Source organism: Rattus norvegicus, chromosome 7 (assembly GCF_021556685.1).
Source record: "Rattus norvegicus strain SHRSP/BbbUtx chromosome 7, alternate assembly SHRSP_T2T, whole genome shotgun sequence".
Classification (NCBI taxonomy): Eukaryota; Metazoa; Chordata; class Mammalia; order Rodentia; family Muridae; genus Rattus; species Rattus norvegicus.
The window spans coordinates 105,402,901-105,420,080 of NC_141540.1; the positions used below are offsets into that span (position 1 = coordinate 105,402,901).

General features: G+C 44.1%; 1 protein-coding gene across 17 annotated transcripts in view; it reads right to left on the reverse strand.

Moving 5' to 3' along the window:
* Positions 1-17,180, reverse strand: part of Asap1 (ArfGAP with SH3 domain, ankyrin repeat and PH domain 1) — a 299,561-nt gene that overhangs the window by 45,349 nt on the left and 237,032 nt on the right. For all 17 annotated transcript variants that reach the window (XR_015624060.1, XR_015624059.1, XR_015624061.1 and 14 more), the window contains 2 exon segments: positions 5,763-5,850; positions 3,585-3,633 (listed from right to left, as the gene is read on the reverse strand). Coding sequence is in view for 14 of the 17 variants with exons in the window: in XM_087557335.1 (XP_087413461.1) it covers positions 3,585-3,633; positions 5,763-5,850 (137 nt within the window). In the remaining 3 variants the exon portion in view is untranslated.

Below are 17,180 nucleotides of genomic sequence, written 5' to 3' on the forward strand. Positions count from 1 at the left end.
GTTACATGCAATTTCCAAACAATAAAATCAGCTTCTATTATTTTCATCAATCAGAGAAAGAAGTCCCAAATTTGCTTTTCAAAAACAAAACAAAACGAAAAACAAACAAAACCATGGCCAAATCATTGCCTCTTTATAACGAGAACAGTTACCGTTTGCTCTTTTAATAACACAGAGGTTCAGGCCTGAGTCTCTTGTTTGGATGAAATACGGGCTGGCAGAAAATGAAACAACATACTACCCTGAAAACTATGTAGTAAATGCAGCAGCAAGAGATTTAAAGGCCAAACCAGGTGCTGGGTGATGCGTTTGCAAGGCATGGACTTGACTCTAGGTGGCGCTCACCTTCAGTTTATTTTGATTTTTATGACTTCACATTAAATGATGAACACTTGGGAAAGTCTAGGAGTGAGTGGGACATCCAATACACTTTAAAATGTTAGTCTTTGTGCTAACTTAGTCTTAAGTTACAAACTTGAGACTTTTTTTAAAATCACTTATTTTTTTTTTAAATGTACATGAGTACACTGTCCCTCTTTTCAGACACACCAGAAGAGGGCATTGGATCCCATTACAGATGATTGTAAGCTACCATCTGTTGCTGGGAACTGAACTCAGGATCTCTGGAAGAGCTCTTAACTGCTGAGTCATCTCTCCAGCCCTAGAGACTGCCTTTTCAAAAACGTTTGAAAATTATTTTAAAGTGTGTGTGTCCATGCATACATGTGTGTGCAGAGAAGTCTGAAACCCTGGATGTGGAGTTACAGGTGGTTTTGAGCCCCCGATGTTCTGGGAATTGCACTGTGGTCTGGAAGAGCAGTACATACTCTAACCCTAGAGCCGTTCCTCTAGCACAGCTCACAAAGTGTGTGTCAGCAGCACTTTATCCCGGACCCTTACTACATCTCACAGCAAGTGTAGGCTTTGCCTTGCATTCTGTCTGTGTGTGAGGCACTATGACACTTGGATATCTAATGTGCTTCAGTATCTCTTAGCCACTTGATTCACAGTTTTAAAAACAGAATCCTCCAAGAGCCTGTGCGTTAAAGTATTTTAAGGTTAGAAGTCAGAAAACTTCTGTAACTTACCCAAGGTTTTGAGTTAGACTGGCTTACACCAGCACGGTCTACATTTTCAGAACACCGACCATTATGCCATGGGCTCAAGGCTTTCCCGTAGGCTCATGACTTAAAAAACAGTTTGCCATAATAAGCAGGGAATGTATATCTAAGGACAATTAACTAAAATTTCAAAATGTGCTTAGAAGAAATAATTAAAATCTGGTAAAATAGAATGGAACAGGTATATTTCAAAAGGGCTGAGAATATAGTGACCGTGAAGGTACATTTATTTGGCTTTGAGACAAAGTTTCATCTGCCCCAGGCTGATCTCAAACTCACTGGGTAGCCAAGGATGACTTTGAACTTCTGATCCTCCCGCTTCCACCTCCCAAGTGCTGGGATCACAGACATGCACCAGTAGACCTGGCTTGTACCACGCTGGGGGTGGAGCACGGCTTTATGAATGCCAGGCGAGCGCTCTACCAAACGAGCTGCAGCAACCCCAGCCCACCGCAAGACTTCTTTTTTTAACTTTTAAATCCTTTTAAAGTAACAGGTAGACTAAAAAAACTGTAAGAAATGATACAAGCTACAAAACTAGTTTTGAGTTTCTAAGATAAAAACACACTGCTATGTGCCAGCACAGTTAGTTATACGTTCTATTTTCACTCGACGTTTTGTGAGATATATAATCCTTAACTACTGCTGCCTCTGCCTGAAGCTGAGGCCAGATCATCTGTCTGAAGAAACAGATCCAGTCTCCAGACTTCACACTGCAACTGCTGATACCTGCCCCTTCCTTGGTCAGGAGAAATCTCTTTCACTTCACAGGACAGTCTGACAGGGGAAGGAAAGTCACTGTAGTCATGTAAAGCTGGAGGTGACAAAGAGCAGAAATAGAGCTCCTCTTCCCTACCAGCGTGCAAGGAGATTCAAAGCATGAACGGCCAATCACATCAGCCGATGCCCACGGGAGCCTCGTACCTTGAATGCCGTGCTCCACAGGCAGGAAACCTGCACCTCACAGACATGGATGAACCATCTGTGTGTTCTAAGATATGGAAGGCTTGTGCTTGAGACAGAAGAGAAAGAGACCAAGTGGTTTCCTAGCTTCACCCACATTCCTCATTTGTTTCCTACTTACCGCTTTGAGGACCAGGGAAGGAGAAATAGGAAGATGGAAGTGGTATTTCAAGGTAGTTGAAACGCAAAGTAGTTTTCCTAAGACTGTGACACCAGCACTGAACCTCTGTGTGCTCGCTCGCTCAGGATGAGCATTAACAGGACACAAGGTACCCTCGGCATAATGTGATGTCAAGAAGAATTTAGAATTACTCTAAATCGGGAGTGGGGTCGGGGCTAATATCCTGGCACCTTCCTTTCTTGTTCCCAGTTACTGCAGTCACCAGCTCAAGGCTGCGGTATCAAGCCATAGTCTCCTCCACCGGCCAGGCAGAGAGCACGTCACTCACTTCTTCAGCTCGGGCCAGGTTTACCTTTCTGTAGAAAGCCATCTCTGGGCGGTTCCCTAGGAATCCAAGTCTGTCCCCGGCACGTGGGTCTCTTCTTGGTCCCTGAGCTGAGAGCCAACACCATGTCATGTGGTCTGTCTGTCTGGTTCTCACTGCTTCCTGTAACTCTTGGCAGCTCGCTGGGCTTTCTTAGCTCCTCTGCTCTCTCTCCCACCTCGACTTACTTGTTCTCTTTCAGAGTCTGAGATCAGGCAGAGTACAGTACTCAGACAAATAGGAGTGGGAGGAGTGAGTGAGTGAGTGAAGCAAACGGCTCTGAACAGAGTTCTGGGGCTCTATGGCATTAAGGAATTACTGATGGACAATGAATTTTGGTAGTTCATTAAACTTGGTCTAAATTACTTGTGAGAAATAAAAATGTAAGCACTTCAAAATGGCTTAAGTGGGTGCTTCCTCACCGATGAAAACAGCCAAGAATGCAATACACTACCGTTTGAACTCCAGGCCACCGGAGGAAGAAAGGAATGAAGCTGACTTCAGGCTGCATTCCCTGTGGTGTGTGATACCCAACCTAGCTCTTCCCACTCACATGATTCCCTCTGACTGCGCCGTGCTTGTCCAGCCAGTGTCTCCCTTAGAGCTAGCCTCTTCTGCTTCTCTCATAAGAACAGCTAAGCATCTAGGCAGTACCCGTGAACATCCCAAATGACTTAAAAATGTGACCAAACACCAAGCAAGACACCTAAATACAGGGGAAGCACAATCTTAAGATGAACAGGGCTCAGTGATTATTCCTAGCATCCCTAACTGGCTGTGCATGGATACAGACCAGAGGAACACAGAGCCGTGTGAAGAAGCTACAGGCAGAGACAAGGGGGCAGCAATCCTAGTAGTACTGAGGCTGGAGCTGAATATCCCAGGCGGGCAGGACTGATGGAGAGAAGAGCCAAGTGTGAAGGCCCAGAGACAGGAAAGAAATGTGACAAGCCACTAAGGTAGTTAATAATGCTTTAATTTCAAACCACTGCACCGTCATTTTAAAAGTACTTACGCTACATAGTCCTGCTCGTCTTCTGCCTGAAAGTGATATGTTCGATTATCTAAAACACAAAAACACAACATCTCAGAAAGGAGGAAATCTGTGAGCATGAATAGTGCAGTTTTAACGTCTCTGCAAAAACACAAACTCCATTATGTCTCAGCAGCTTAACTATTCACTTTGTTAGTATTATTTTCCTTAGGTACAAAGGACTAAAATAAGGTCACAAATACCATGCAGATGGTAGGCATTTTTGTTTGTTTGCTTGGGACAGTTTGGCTGTGTATAATACTCTTGACTTAGCCTCACTGGCGTGACTGTAGGCATGAACCATCACACGTGGATGATACTTCTCTTTGAAAGACAGATTGAGAAAAAAGAGGTCCTATCTAACCCAGAGGAGTTTCAGTGGCGAACTGGCACAAGTCAGTACTTGCTATTCAGAGAGGTTTGCTATTCCTTCTAGGATTCCAACTGCAGCAGGGAAGCAGCCCTCTCGGCCCGAATGGGCTGCTCTCCAGCTGAATCAGGCTCCAGGGAAGGCAGGTTTAACTTGTGCCTTCCAAAGAGGCATGACATTGATACCAGTGGACAGGATGTTCATGAGGGAAGTTCATCTTAAAAACCCAGGACTGTACAAGTGCTTCAACATATTTAGCTGGCATGACACAGAACATGTCACTGCTCCAGGCAGGCACTGCCACTCAGCACCCTTAGAGAGCACAGTGTACTTTAGGAAACAAACATACAAGTGCAGTAATACCCACCTTACTGCTGGCTGAGCTGGCCCAACTCACCCAGCCTTTTTCTTCTGTAAAATGGGAAAGTGATGACTTTTTCTAAGAATTAACAATACTGCACAAAATGCATCTGGCAGATTTAAAAACTCAATATAAGTGATGCCTATTAATAGCCGAATCATAAAGTAAGTGCCATCAATGATCTGAGTAATCATGGAAATTCTAGGGTCTCTGAATTGTGCAGAGGTGCTGCAGGAGACTCTGCCTGCATCTGAGGACCCTCCCAAATGAGTCTGTCCTAGGACCCGCATAAAAATCTCAGGGTCAGGACTGTATACAGCCTGTGCTTCTGTACAGGTCATGGCTCCCAGTTTGCCATGCTGGGCTTTGAGTTCACATTGTTATACTTTAGGAGAATACAGAGTGGCTCTGCTCTATCCTATCTGTTTGGTGTTTGAGGTCTGGGCATGGAACTTAACATGTGCCAAAGTGCTTTCTACAAAGCTATATCCCTCTTACTGTTGTGCAGAAGGAGTCCCCTTGCCTGCAGAGTGAGTCAGTAAGTGCAGGCTAGCAACACAGTACCTCCCACTGTCTGCTGAACATACAGAACATGGGATACAGGCAGAGAGCTGGTGGCTGGTCTTACTCCCTCACCAAGGAGAAAAGCAAAGTGCCACACAGTGACAGTGTGAGGGGTGTGGCGACAATAGTTCAACGAGGTTCAAAACAACAGTTTGAAGCAAGGGGGTTGATTTTCCCTTCAAGAGCTTGATTTTGCAAGGATGTAATGGACAAAGCAGACATGTTGCAACAGTGGTGTACCTGCATTCCTGCACCTACACCAGTGCTTCTTAACCAACAGGTGCGAACTACAACTTCAAAGTGTCTGAGTTTCACATTGAAACTTGTATCTTTACAGATCAGTAAGTGACATGGCAACACAATTAGAAAACATGTCTGAGGGGCTATTAGAAACAGTTCAATGCCTGAGCCTAGAGTCTTACTGTTTTCTGAGTTTGGGTCCACTATGCATTCCTGGCTGACTTGGAGCTTGGTGCACAGTACAGGCTCACCTTCAACTCATGACATCCACCTGTCCTTCTGAAAGTTGTGCAGCAGACCCATCTGTTTACTTACATTCTAAATACATCACAGACACAGCTAAGCTATCACAATGCAAACTCAGAGACTGGAAATGGTGCAAACCCATAGATCTAGTGATATGAGAAACTGATGCAGGGTTGCTTGAGTTCAAGGTTAATTTAGGGGACAAAGTAAGATTCTGCCTCAAACAAGGAAGCATGCAAACAGATGGATTCTCAGGAGTCTCCCTAAACAAGCTGGAGTTAAATCTGAGGAGCCCCACTGAAAACTTTTGGTTCTTAAATACCTAGACCTGTAGATGTCAGAACCACAGTGACCAACTGGTTTTAAAAACAGGACTCACGTGATATCAGGTCAAAAGACTTCTTGTCCTCAGCATTCGGTTTCACCTGGCAGGTGAGGAGGTTTAACTTAGCAGGCTGCCTGTTGGACTGTAAAAGGGCAACATGTTACATACACAGCATCTCCACTCAATGCTTCGGTGCAGCATGCACTCAGAACACCTGCTCAGTGACAGAGGGACACAATATTGGCAGGGAAGAAAACAGACATTCAACCTCACTGCAATAAAACATCAGGCCTCTAGTTTCTGCCCTCACATACAAGCTAGTAGACAGTCTTGACAGACCCCATTAGAATTCTGACTTCAGTAAAGAGGAAAAAGAAGTAGTTATCCCACTCGATGTTTCTTAACTGTACACAGGCATGCTGGAGGTCAACCAGAATGGAACCGAGAATAGTTGGACATTGTCAGGCACGCAACTGGTACTTCTAAGCCCATATCTTACCATGAAAACCACTGACTTGTATTTTCATTCATTAATACAGGATGACCTCTGCAACAGTTACCTCACTGACATCCTAGGCATTTGTCAATACTGGTTGCAATATAAAAATTACTTAGCCTCAAAGTATAGGAATAATTATCACTGTCTAGGCATTGTGTAATGAGCCCTAATATCTGATGAGAGCAAACGTGCAGTAAGGATTTATATCATGTACTAGTAAATACTCAGTCACACATTTAAAACAGACCCTACAAACATCTAGAAAGTAACTTAAGGGGTTCAGTACCCAATCATTCTGGCCCCCCTGCCTGTATTTGCCTAGGTCCCATGCTTCTTGCAGACATAACTAAAGAAAGAATTGTCAAGAGTGTCTGAGCTCAGCTATTTCTGCAAGAGAAATCTGTGGAACTTTCTGGTCAAACCTGAATGGCTGCTTCATATGATAATCATGACCTAAAAAAAGACCCAACTGCCATTCAGGAACTTCACTTTTAAAGGACTCGGAGGGAACAGTGAGAATATTCTGTAAACCGCTCTGAGATCTAAGCATCAGGGATGGCACTGAGCAAGATATTTCAACACACACTACATCTCCCCTAAGCAGCAGGCCCTGGAAAACAAACTGTTCCTTGTGTGTGCTCGGCATTGTGAAGAAACCTTCCCTCGCAAAGATCAGACACAGAGAACGATGGATGCCCTCAGTGCCAGCTGAAGTATGGGAGCAGGGGGAGGGCAGGGGGAGTTCACAGTCACTGCATCCACCTTTGATTGACAACTGGGGACAGTCCTGAGAGTTGCAGCTAGGAGGAAGTGATGGTGCTGCAGGATCATCAGCTGAGCCCAGGCTGGGAGGGGAGGCAGGAGGCGCGAACCTGTGAGTGTTTCTTATACAGATCTGAGTTTGGCTTGCTGACTGCCTACAACCTGGGCCCCATCTGCTGTGGATCCTACATCTATCATTCTGGAGGTTGACAGTGTTACCATTTCCTCTATGAATGATTGTGGCACACGACAGCCTGTGAAGGCTGGAAAGGAAGGAGGGGACTTTGTCTATTGGTGAGCCTTTGAATATTATGTTGTTCGGAATCTGGCTTTAAGGAAGGCTGTAGAATGCTCAGGGGAATCAAGGGATGATTAAAGGGGTGGGAAAAGGAAACTTTTAAGATGGGATAAAGGCATCAATCACAGTTCAGAGGAACAAGAGTGGGCATGACCTTACCGCTGTCTGAAAGCACATAAACATTGTCATTGGCAAGGGTGGGCAGCTGTTTTCCATATGTACCAATGGGGAAAAAAATACTGTATTCAAACCATGTAAGATTTGGGCCAGACACATGGAAGAACTTCCCAAGCTTAAATTGATTAGGTATAATAAGAGGTTTCAGGATTTCTTTAAAACAATATTTTAAACCAATGTTTAGGACTCTTCAGTAGAGAAATCTGGTTTTGAAAGTTTAAGAAACATTTGACATGTTTAAGAAACATTAAACATGGCAGAAAGGTAACACAATAATTTTTTCATTCCAAATCTGGTATTCCAAGGTGCTTCTTAACACCAGAAACACCCAGCAATAGATGTAAAATCTTAAAGAACCAGTGAATTCAGTATTAGCTGCACACAGGTAAGTCAACCAACATCACCCTCTTCTCATTGCTAAGTTTTCATTGGTTTAAATATCTGCTGGACAACTGCATATAAGGGCTTTACACAGTTTACTCCATTAGCAATAATACTTGGGTGTTTATCCTACAGAATGGTCAGCCTGCCACATCAACACAAAGCTCAAGGGACAGGGCCCATCTTCCCTATACTGCACATATTCTACCCCAGGCTGAGCTGCAATAGGTGTAACCAAGAAAGGGTGATATGCCCAGTGCTGAGTAGAGGGACAACAGAAAAGGTTTAGGGCTGGGCCTGGGGAATGTCGCACTCAAGTCCAAAGAGCTTTAGCAGAAGCACAGAAATTACTATAGTAATAATGGTAATTCTAGCTGTTTCTTTAAGTTACAAAATTTCAAGAACACTTGACATTTAGACTAAATTATAGGTATACTGATGAAAGACGACAATCTTCGTACAGATTAAAATTAGAGCAAAACTAAACAAGTTGGCCCAGCTGCATAGTGGTGGGACAGTTTGGGAAGGAAAGTGTGTTTATACTGTCCCCACCAACCCCAGTCCTTCACGAGACAGCCTTCCCTCACACCCGCTGCTCTCTATGGCTCTCATCACTATTTGTCTCCTGTCTTCCTTTCAACCAATGGTGTGCTACGTGCTTAGTATATAGCAGGCACTCAATCTAAGTACTACATCCCAAGAAGTTCACATATACTTCTAGTACATCCTAAGAAATGCTTTTAGTTTTCCTTACTAGGTGATGTGAGAGAGAGAGATGTTAAGTCCCACCTCTAGTGTACTCAGTAAGGCAGTGGCTGATGGATCAGAGCCTCCAATCTTCTACTGCACTGTGCAGGCCAGCACGGAAAGAAATAGTGGCAGACCTATGGGAGCAGTCGTGTATCTGATTTTCACCAAAATTCCTAATTCAGCTTGATAAAAAAGACACTTTAGAGTGAGAAATAGTTTCTCACTCACTTGATGGTTACTAAAGCCTCTTCCCTATTGTCTTTAAGTGCATGTGAAAAGCAGTGCTGTTCCCGGCTGCTTACATAAGAGCACACTGGCTGTTCAAGAGTATCTGAGTTTTGGGGTGTGTACCAAGGACTCAGATGAAGTGAGCCACACCTTGCAGTGAAGATCCTAGCAAACCCGAGTGTCAACAGACCAGCTGAGAGGGGAGGCGGGGGGGGGGGGGGGGGGGAGAGCAGCAGGTGCAAAAAGCCTGAAGCACAAAGAGGGGCGGGTGGCCTGACTCCTGAACAGAGAAGCACTCTGGAGTCCCAGCATGCTGCTGAAGGAAGATACTCAGAGCAGTGGCCATTCAGAGCTTCACTCGGGTGGATGGTGGATGTGGAGAGTAACGCAGATGACCAAGAATGAGCATCTGAGTTAAAGGCATGGCTGAGGCTGGAGACTCCAGATACGGCCAAGATTCAAAACTAAGCTTTCCACTGAGGCCCTGGACGATGAGTGGGGACAAGGGCTCCTGAGGGGCTTCTCAGGAGGAACTTCATTTAGGAGTGCTGCTTCAGACCCTGCTGCACACCTGTCAGAACTGAAGAGTTTACAGCTTGGCGCTCCTAAATACCCCGGCGTGGCCTTTTACAGAGTTGCCTTTTGTTAAAAATAATAGAAAGTCACTCAGGAAAAGCCGAGATACTACACAGGAGAAACTGCACCTGGTTGTCACCATTTTATACCCTCTGCCATTATTTTGATTTTAACAGGATTTCTCTGAGGAGCATGATTTTTATTTTTCAATAAGCATTGGTTCAATTTGTATATATTGTTCTTTTTTTTTGGTTCTTTTTTTCGGAGCTGGGGACTGAACCCAGGGCCTTGCGCTTCCTAGGTAAGCACTCTACCACTGATATATTGTTCTTAAAAACCGCTTTTCAACTGATACTATACTCATCTAAAGGCAAACACATTCAAGTTTCTGATACAAGAAATGTTTCAACTAAGGAACCCCTGGGTACATTCCATTCCTGCCTGACATGCCACTTGGGTAGATGAACATCAACTTGCATGCAGAATTGCACTGTCAACTCCATCAGTCTCTGCCTCCAGAAAACAAACAAGCTCACTCATGGGTCCTGCAGCGGCTCGGTATGCACCATGGTGCTGTTTGGGACGGAGCTGCAGAGTTACTGGCACAGACCTATTCTCTGTCAGCAGAACACAGCTGCTGAACTTGCTCAGAAAGGAGATTGCAATTCCAATCATTCTGCTGAACTGCTCTACATCATAAACAAGATGAGGATATTATTAATTACTTAGGAAATAAGCCTGACCCCACCAGGCTGAGGTAAAAAATAAAATAAACCTCGTAGTACTTCCTCAGCCAGTGCTTGGAAGCAGAGATGCTGAGACTGTCGGTCACTTCAGAAGCTCCACCCAGTACTAGGTGCCTACTGTCTCTAGGGGAGCGCGAGTACTCAACATGTGCTCAATGACTGCAATAAACCCCTGGCAAGACATACGGTGCATGCCAAACACCTGCCCCAGAGAGAACTACCAACACAATTCCAGCATAGGAAAACCACTGGCTTTTGAAGGGTATCTTGGGTTGAACAAGACAAAACTTTTTCTTATGATCCCTTAAATTCCAAGAACTCCATGAATTGAGTGTGAGGAGGAAATACAGGCATAACCTGGTGGTCATGCCTTACTTGGCACACTGCTCTTCTAAGAAGCATGGCATACTATGCTATTGAAGTCAGAACACTAAAGTAGCACGAGAAGCTGGCAGCTGGCTCTCTCCACATCTCCTTTTATGTGCTTCTTCCACAGAGACCCTGATGGTGTGACCACTCACTGTCCAATCCCAGGTCCTGTACTAACTAATCAGTCACAGACTTCCACTATATGACTCACTGGTTGTTCACGTGCAATAAAGCAGACACTGTTGGCTGAAATTATCCCTAGAGTGGTTCTTCTCTCTTTACCAGCCCACAGGCTTGTGGTGTTGTTGGGGGACACCCTGGTAATGACAGCATAGCTACTGTTCCTGAATCCAGTTCATTGGCAAGGCCACTAGGGCCAAGAGGATGTGGCATGCTGACCTATGTCTTACGGGACCCAGTTCAGAGGCAAGGCCACTAAGTGTCAGGCAGATGTGGCATGCTGATCTGTCTTACAGGGCCATCTCGTTCTACTTCCTACACTGCCTCCTGGTCAAGGTCAGACCTGAAAAACTTGCCAAGAATCTTTACTGGTTCTTTTCTGGCTCTTTCTGCCCTTGAAGAGCCAGCTTGTTCGTTCTGCCTTCACACCATGCATGTGTCTATTGAGAAATCCCCCATTCTTAGCATGTCTAGATCCCAGACTGTTACTCTGTGATCACAACCAAACCCTATCTCTTCAAAAACTGGCTAAACAGCTCCTTCTGGAGGTCTTAACTTTCCTTCCTACTGTAACCAATGGAACCATTTCACAGAAGGTATGTGTAAGGAAAAAATGCTTAAAAGAAGACATTTTTGTTTTGTTTTCTTTTTTTAAAAACTTTTATTAACATAAGGTTTGTCCATGTAGTCCTAGCTGTGCTAGAACACTTTGTAGCCCAGGTTGGCCTCAAGATCAGAGATCTACCTTGATTCAGCCTCCCAGTACAGGAATTAAAGGCATGTTCTCCTCACCCCCACCCCACTCCTGGCTTAAAAAAACACAGTTTCGGTGGATCTCTGTATTGAAGAACCCTGTCCCTCTGTTTTGGGGGCCGTGCTACATCCACTCTAGCGTCAACACTAAGTATATAGTATATAGTATATAGGATATAGGATATAGGATATAGTATATAGGATATAGGATATAGCTTGTGAGGCTGCTAATAAGAATGTTGCTGTTACTGTATTTGATGAAGTCGCTTCTCTCTTTAGTGTTTCAGGTTTTATGCCCATTTTTACAAACACAGAATGAGTGTTGCTATTGCAACTTATAGAGTGTAACTCAAGCAGGACAATGGGTCTCTCTACATAGCACTGGCTGTCCTGGAGCTTACTAGGTATATAAGCCTGGCTTTAAACTCTCAGAGACCTACCTGCCTCTGCTTCCTAAGTGCTGGTTCTAAAGACATATTCCCCACACCTGCCTAGTAGGAAAAAAAATTTAAACTCACATATCCTGTAAAACTATAGTAGCTGTTTCAGTTCATGCCTTCTCACCCATCAAGCATTTATAAAATCCCACACCTTCTGTACGGAGTATCTGCATGAACTTGATGATGAAACACTTAGGCTATAGTTATTATTATTACTTTTATAGAAGGCTCTCACTACATTATATCCACAAAGTAGGCAGGGAGTAGCCCTGGCCAGGACCTCTGCAGGCTCCTGTTACCTCCCACACCAAGGCAGGCCTTTGGAGTAAGGATATCATCCTGCTGTCAGGTGTGTAGTGTCATGTTCTGGCATAGTTTACATAAATGGACTCATTTAACTCTTACAGCCACTCAACATGTCCTAGTTCACTCTGCAGCTGTGATAAACACCAAGAAAGACTACTGACAACTCGCCATGGGTTCCAGGTACATGTGGTATACATGCACAGACACAGGCAAAATACTTATAATAAACATAAAATAAGCAAATTTTAAAAAGGGGGAAAAGGGATGTCAAAGTGTAGCATGGTGAGAGGTACTGCCTTGTGCTGGAAGAGACCTGGAAACTGTTCAAATGGACGAGAAATCAATAGGAACAGAAAATTAAAGTACTATGGGTTCAAGAAGATGCAGTAGGCAGTTACTTTTATGGCTGTCTCTTTTTGTTATCCAGGAGCCATAAACAGTGACAGTGTTCCAAGAATCTTCCTTAATGATGCAAATTATCTACACCAGCTTCCTGAAGTTCCTTCAACATGATGTCTGGGCTGGGCATTTAGGACGGAGCTTTCCTCTGTTCAAATAGAAGATCACTTCACTGTAGCAGGATGTACTCAGTTCTGGCTGAGGAGGTAGTTGCCCTTCGTTTTTGTATCACAGTATCCTGCTAGCTTCTTTTACAGCACCTTCCTGGGTTTACTCTGAGCTTCAGGAGTGCAGGGGCCACCCTTTTAATCAATGCATATAATACCCACCCAAGTACTTTAATGAGGAAGTTATGTAACTGAGAAACTAAGGCTCCAAAAGATTAAATAACTCATCCAAGTTCTATAGCTTGTTTAGGGTTTAGCCCAAGTTTAACAGGTAGCAGCCCAAGTTTGTCCCCCTAGAATTTACAGTGCTGTTTTCTGATTTGTTGGAAGAAAGAAAAACAATTCTCTCCTCCCAAGGACAGACAATGGGCACAAGTGTAAGGAAAGGGGAGCCCAGATCAGGCTGAGAAAAAACAATGCCACAAACGCCAGCCATAGAAGTTAAATCCATTGCAGTGAAGATATCAATTATCTTGCAGGCCCACCTTACTTCTTCTATGTGTTGCCAGTGCACACAGTAGAGCCCTGGCTGGAGAATGTTGTCTTGGGAGCCCTGGACAAGCCTGAAAGACAACAGTTCTTGGGAACTGTCCACTCATGCAGAAAGTCCAAGGACAAAAAGAGAGTGACACCCACTTCTCCTCTAGTAAAGTGTCCTGGGAGTAGACAGAACTGCTGTCAGCTCCCACCAGGTAGAAATTTAAATTCTAAGGGTAAAGAACTGTGCCTCCAAGTGGCTTTGTAAAGTATGCTTAGAAGTAAAGGGAGAGCAATACAGAAGAATTCTGATAAACTCAGTTAACACCATGGAGGCAGCAACACACCAGTCAGATAAAGGAGTACTGACAAGAGCAGCTGACATTTACTGAGCACTAGTTCTGCCCCACATCCTGTCCTAATGGCTCATAATCAATGAACTCACTTAATCTTTACAGCCATCTATGAAGCAGGCACAATTTATGGCTCCAATTTATACAAACACTTGTCACTAGAGATCTAGTGTCAGAGAGGGGATTCACTCAGAAGGTCCACCTCCACGGTTGTAGATGGTGCAGTCCTACCTCAGCTCACTGAGATAATGATAACCAGCAAGCTTAAGGAATGCCTACTGCCATCCAGGCTTAGCTCACTGCCCAGCAGTGCTTCCAGGCATGGTACAGGAGAGGATGGGTGAAGAGGCTCAAGCTCATTTAGTTGCAGCTGGATTCACGGGGCTGCACTCTTGTTATTGGCAGAACTTTATGGGTCTCTCGCATGTGTTCTAGCAATAAGTAATTCCTCTACACCAAGCCATACTCTTAATATCCCTCAGTGGCAAACAGAGAGCCTCCTGGCAGTGGGCACACACATCACCTTCAGTCACTCAGCTTGTTCTAGTTCTGCAGGAGTCCTGACCTTCTGGAGCAAAGCCCAAACCTTCCTGATAGACTTCTAGGTGATATTAAGGTAATTTTAGGGCTGTCTAAAGATAAGGGTGACTGTTAACTTAATAGCTGTTTCAGTGCAAATCTTAAGGGAGTCTGAAGGCATTTAAAGACATAAAATATCATGCACATAATCTTCAGATTCAAACAGACCTTCCTAAATCCCCCTCCGACCGAGTAGTCCCTATCCTGGCACTATAGTGATCCAATGATGAGGGACAGTGTGCCACCCCAGAGAAGTTCTACATATGATGGAAGAGCAGAACTGGGAGCTTGAAAGTTACAAACTGCATGGAGCCAGGCACGGAATATAGTCTGAGTCTTAGCCATAAAATGTAGTTTAATTTAAAAACATCCGCTGAAGAATGTAGTAAGACACACATATAATCCCAGCTCTTACAAGTATAAGTCAGTATTATGTACCTGAGGTCAGCATGGGCTATAAAACAAAGTCTTCCCACAAAGGAAAAAAGCTGTGTTGAGCACTGACCACTGACGATTCACTCAGCCAAGCACAGTGCTAGCTGCTGGCACTCCAAAGATAAAGGTTGCGCCTTCCTGCTTCTCATCACCTGTGCTGTGAGAACTGAAGACAGCAACCCCTGTCCTGAGGGTGTCTTGAGGACTAGTGGGGCTCTACTCTACAGGTATCGGTTATTCTGTGAATCCATACCTGAGTAGGTGCACTGTCTGTGTCCCTTACCTGTGCAAAACCCCTGTCTATTGTTTACCCAGGACACTACTGGTTTTGATTTTCATCCAAATTTTATCTGACTAATAGTGTCTTTCTGTGGGGCAGGACTGTGATGTAGTTGCCAGCAGAAATGTCTGGACTAAAGAGAGAAAAGTGGGTCACAGTAACAACGGGAGGGAATCAGAATCAGGGAAGGGACTTGTTTTTTTCCTTCACCCAAGCTCTATGTCAGTAGACTTCAGTAACACCATCTGAAAAGGCAGCACTAATAGCAGTACACTGTGAACCTCCCACATGCCCTGCCCCCATCTCTTTTAATCCTCATGAGTATTTTGAGTCGAACACTTTTTCAAGGTCACAGAGTGAACAACAAACTGGGATTCAGACGCCAATCTGACAGATGTCACTGTCTATTAGCCACCAAAACGTGTGGCCAATGTGTTATTTGATGTTAATTAGAATACACAGAAAACAGTTGGCTTGGCCACAGTAATGTCTTTTGGCAGGAAAAGAAAGAGAAGGAGAGAGAACTGAATTTTCATCTTTAGCAAATTGTTCAAGGTCAAATAACCAAGGAAACAGTACAATGATGCCCTCATCACCCATATGGTCTCCTACCAGAAAGCCCTCCTATAACAGCAAGATAGAGCATGGGAAAGCCATTGTGTAATCTGTCAAATGTCTCCTGATGATGACAGAAAGAGCTCTCCTGTAGAAGGTACAAGAGTACACGACATCAACCTTTCGCAAATTGCCAGAAATGTCCACCCTAGTATATATATGTGATGGTGTGTGGATTAGGAGTGTGTCCACCTCTGTAACTGTGATGCCCAGGTCTGCACATGGAGAATGGTAGAATGATGACTGAATAAGCAAGTATTGGCAGGACAGCATATTAGCTATATTCCTTGTTCCTGTGACGAAATGCCTGACTCAAGGGAACTTAGGGTAGGAAGGTTTTACTTTGGCTCCTAAAGCATGGCTGTAGGATGTGAGGCAGCTAGTCCCATTATAAACACAGTGATGAACAGAGAGATGAATGCTGGCTCACCTGACTTCCTCATTTCCTTCTTTTCAGTCAATCTGGGACCCCTAACTCTATGGGGGTGCAACACACGCTTAGGGTGGGCATATCTTTCTCAGTTAAACCTCTCTAGGAATACTCTTACAGATGTAAGGGTAGAGGTGTGTCTTCTAAGTGATTCTAAATCCAGTCATACAGACAATGAAGTTCAATCATTACAGACAGCCTTAAATTAACTACTAACTTGTGAGACGGATTTCAGGTATCTCATGAGTGGGTTGGTTACAACTGTCATCAGGTAAAACACATAATTCTGCAAGGATAAGGGACAGAGACGATGCAACTACGCCACTTCCATAAAGAACAGCGATCTCTTAGATGCATGTGATACTCTTGAGTGTGCTAGGAACCTGCAGTATGGCAAGGTAGTCATGGCAAGATGGGCAGTGTCCAATGTCATGACTCAGAAAGACAGTGGGTTCTGTAGAGTGAGCCAAGCAGGGCAAAGCGGACCAAAGTCCCATACACCTACATTTGTTTTCTAACTTTGTCAGTTAACAGCCAAGTCAGCCCTCCTGGTGCTTTGGTTTCTTCTTTTTAAAGTCTTTTTTTTTTTTTAAGATTTATTTATTTATTTTATATATGTGAGTACACTGTAGCTGTCTTCAGACACACCAGAAGATGGCAATGGATTCCATGACAGATGGTTGTGAGCCACCATGTGGTTGCTGGGAATCGAACTCAAGACCTCTCTGGAAGAGCAACCAGTGCTCTTAACTGCTGAGCCATCTCTCCAGCCCCGTGCTTTGGTTTCTTCATAGATGAAATTAAGGCTGGGATGCTGTGGGTTATCAGGATGACTAAGTGACTATATTTTACGGAGGAGTGGTACTTCTTTTAGTTCTCAACTAAAATGGACTAGTGAAATAATGCACACCCACCCCTCATCTATAAACTAGCACCATAATGCACACGCATTCCTCATCTATAAACTAGCACCATAATGCACACACATTCCTCATTTTATGTATCCTGTTTGCAAATGACTATGTGTCTTAGCTTGTCAGGAACATCACTTAACCCAGGAGGATTGAACTTTAACTCATTTTTTTTTCTCTCCAAGCAGAGGCTACTGGGTTAAGTTGTACATGTATTTTTTTAAAAACTCTTGGTACACACTGATGGTATAGAGTTGAGGGAAATCTAGATTGTTTCCGGGTTCTGGCTGTGAGCATAGTTGAGCAAGTGTCCCTGTGGTACAGTGGGCATCTTTTGGGTGTATGCCCAGTGTCTTGAGGT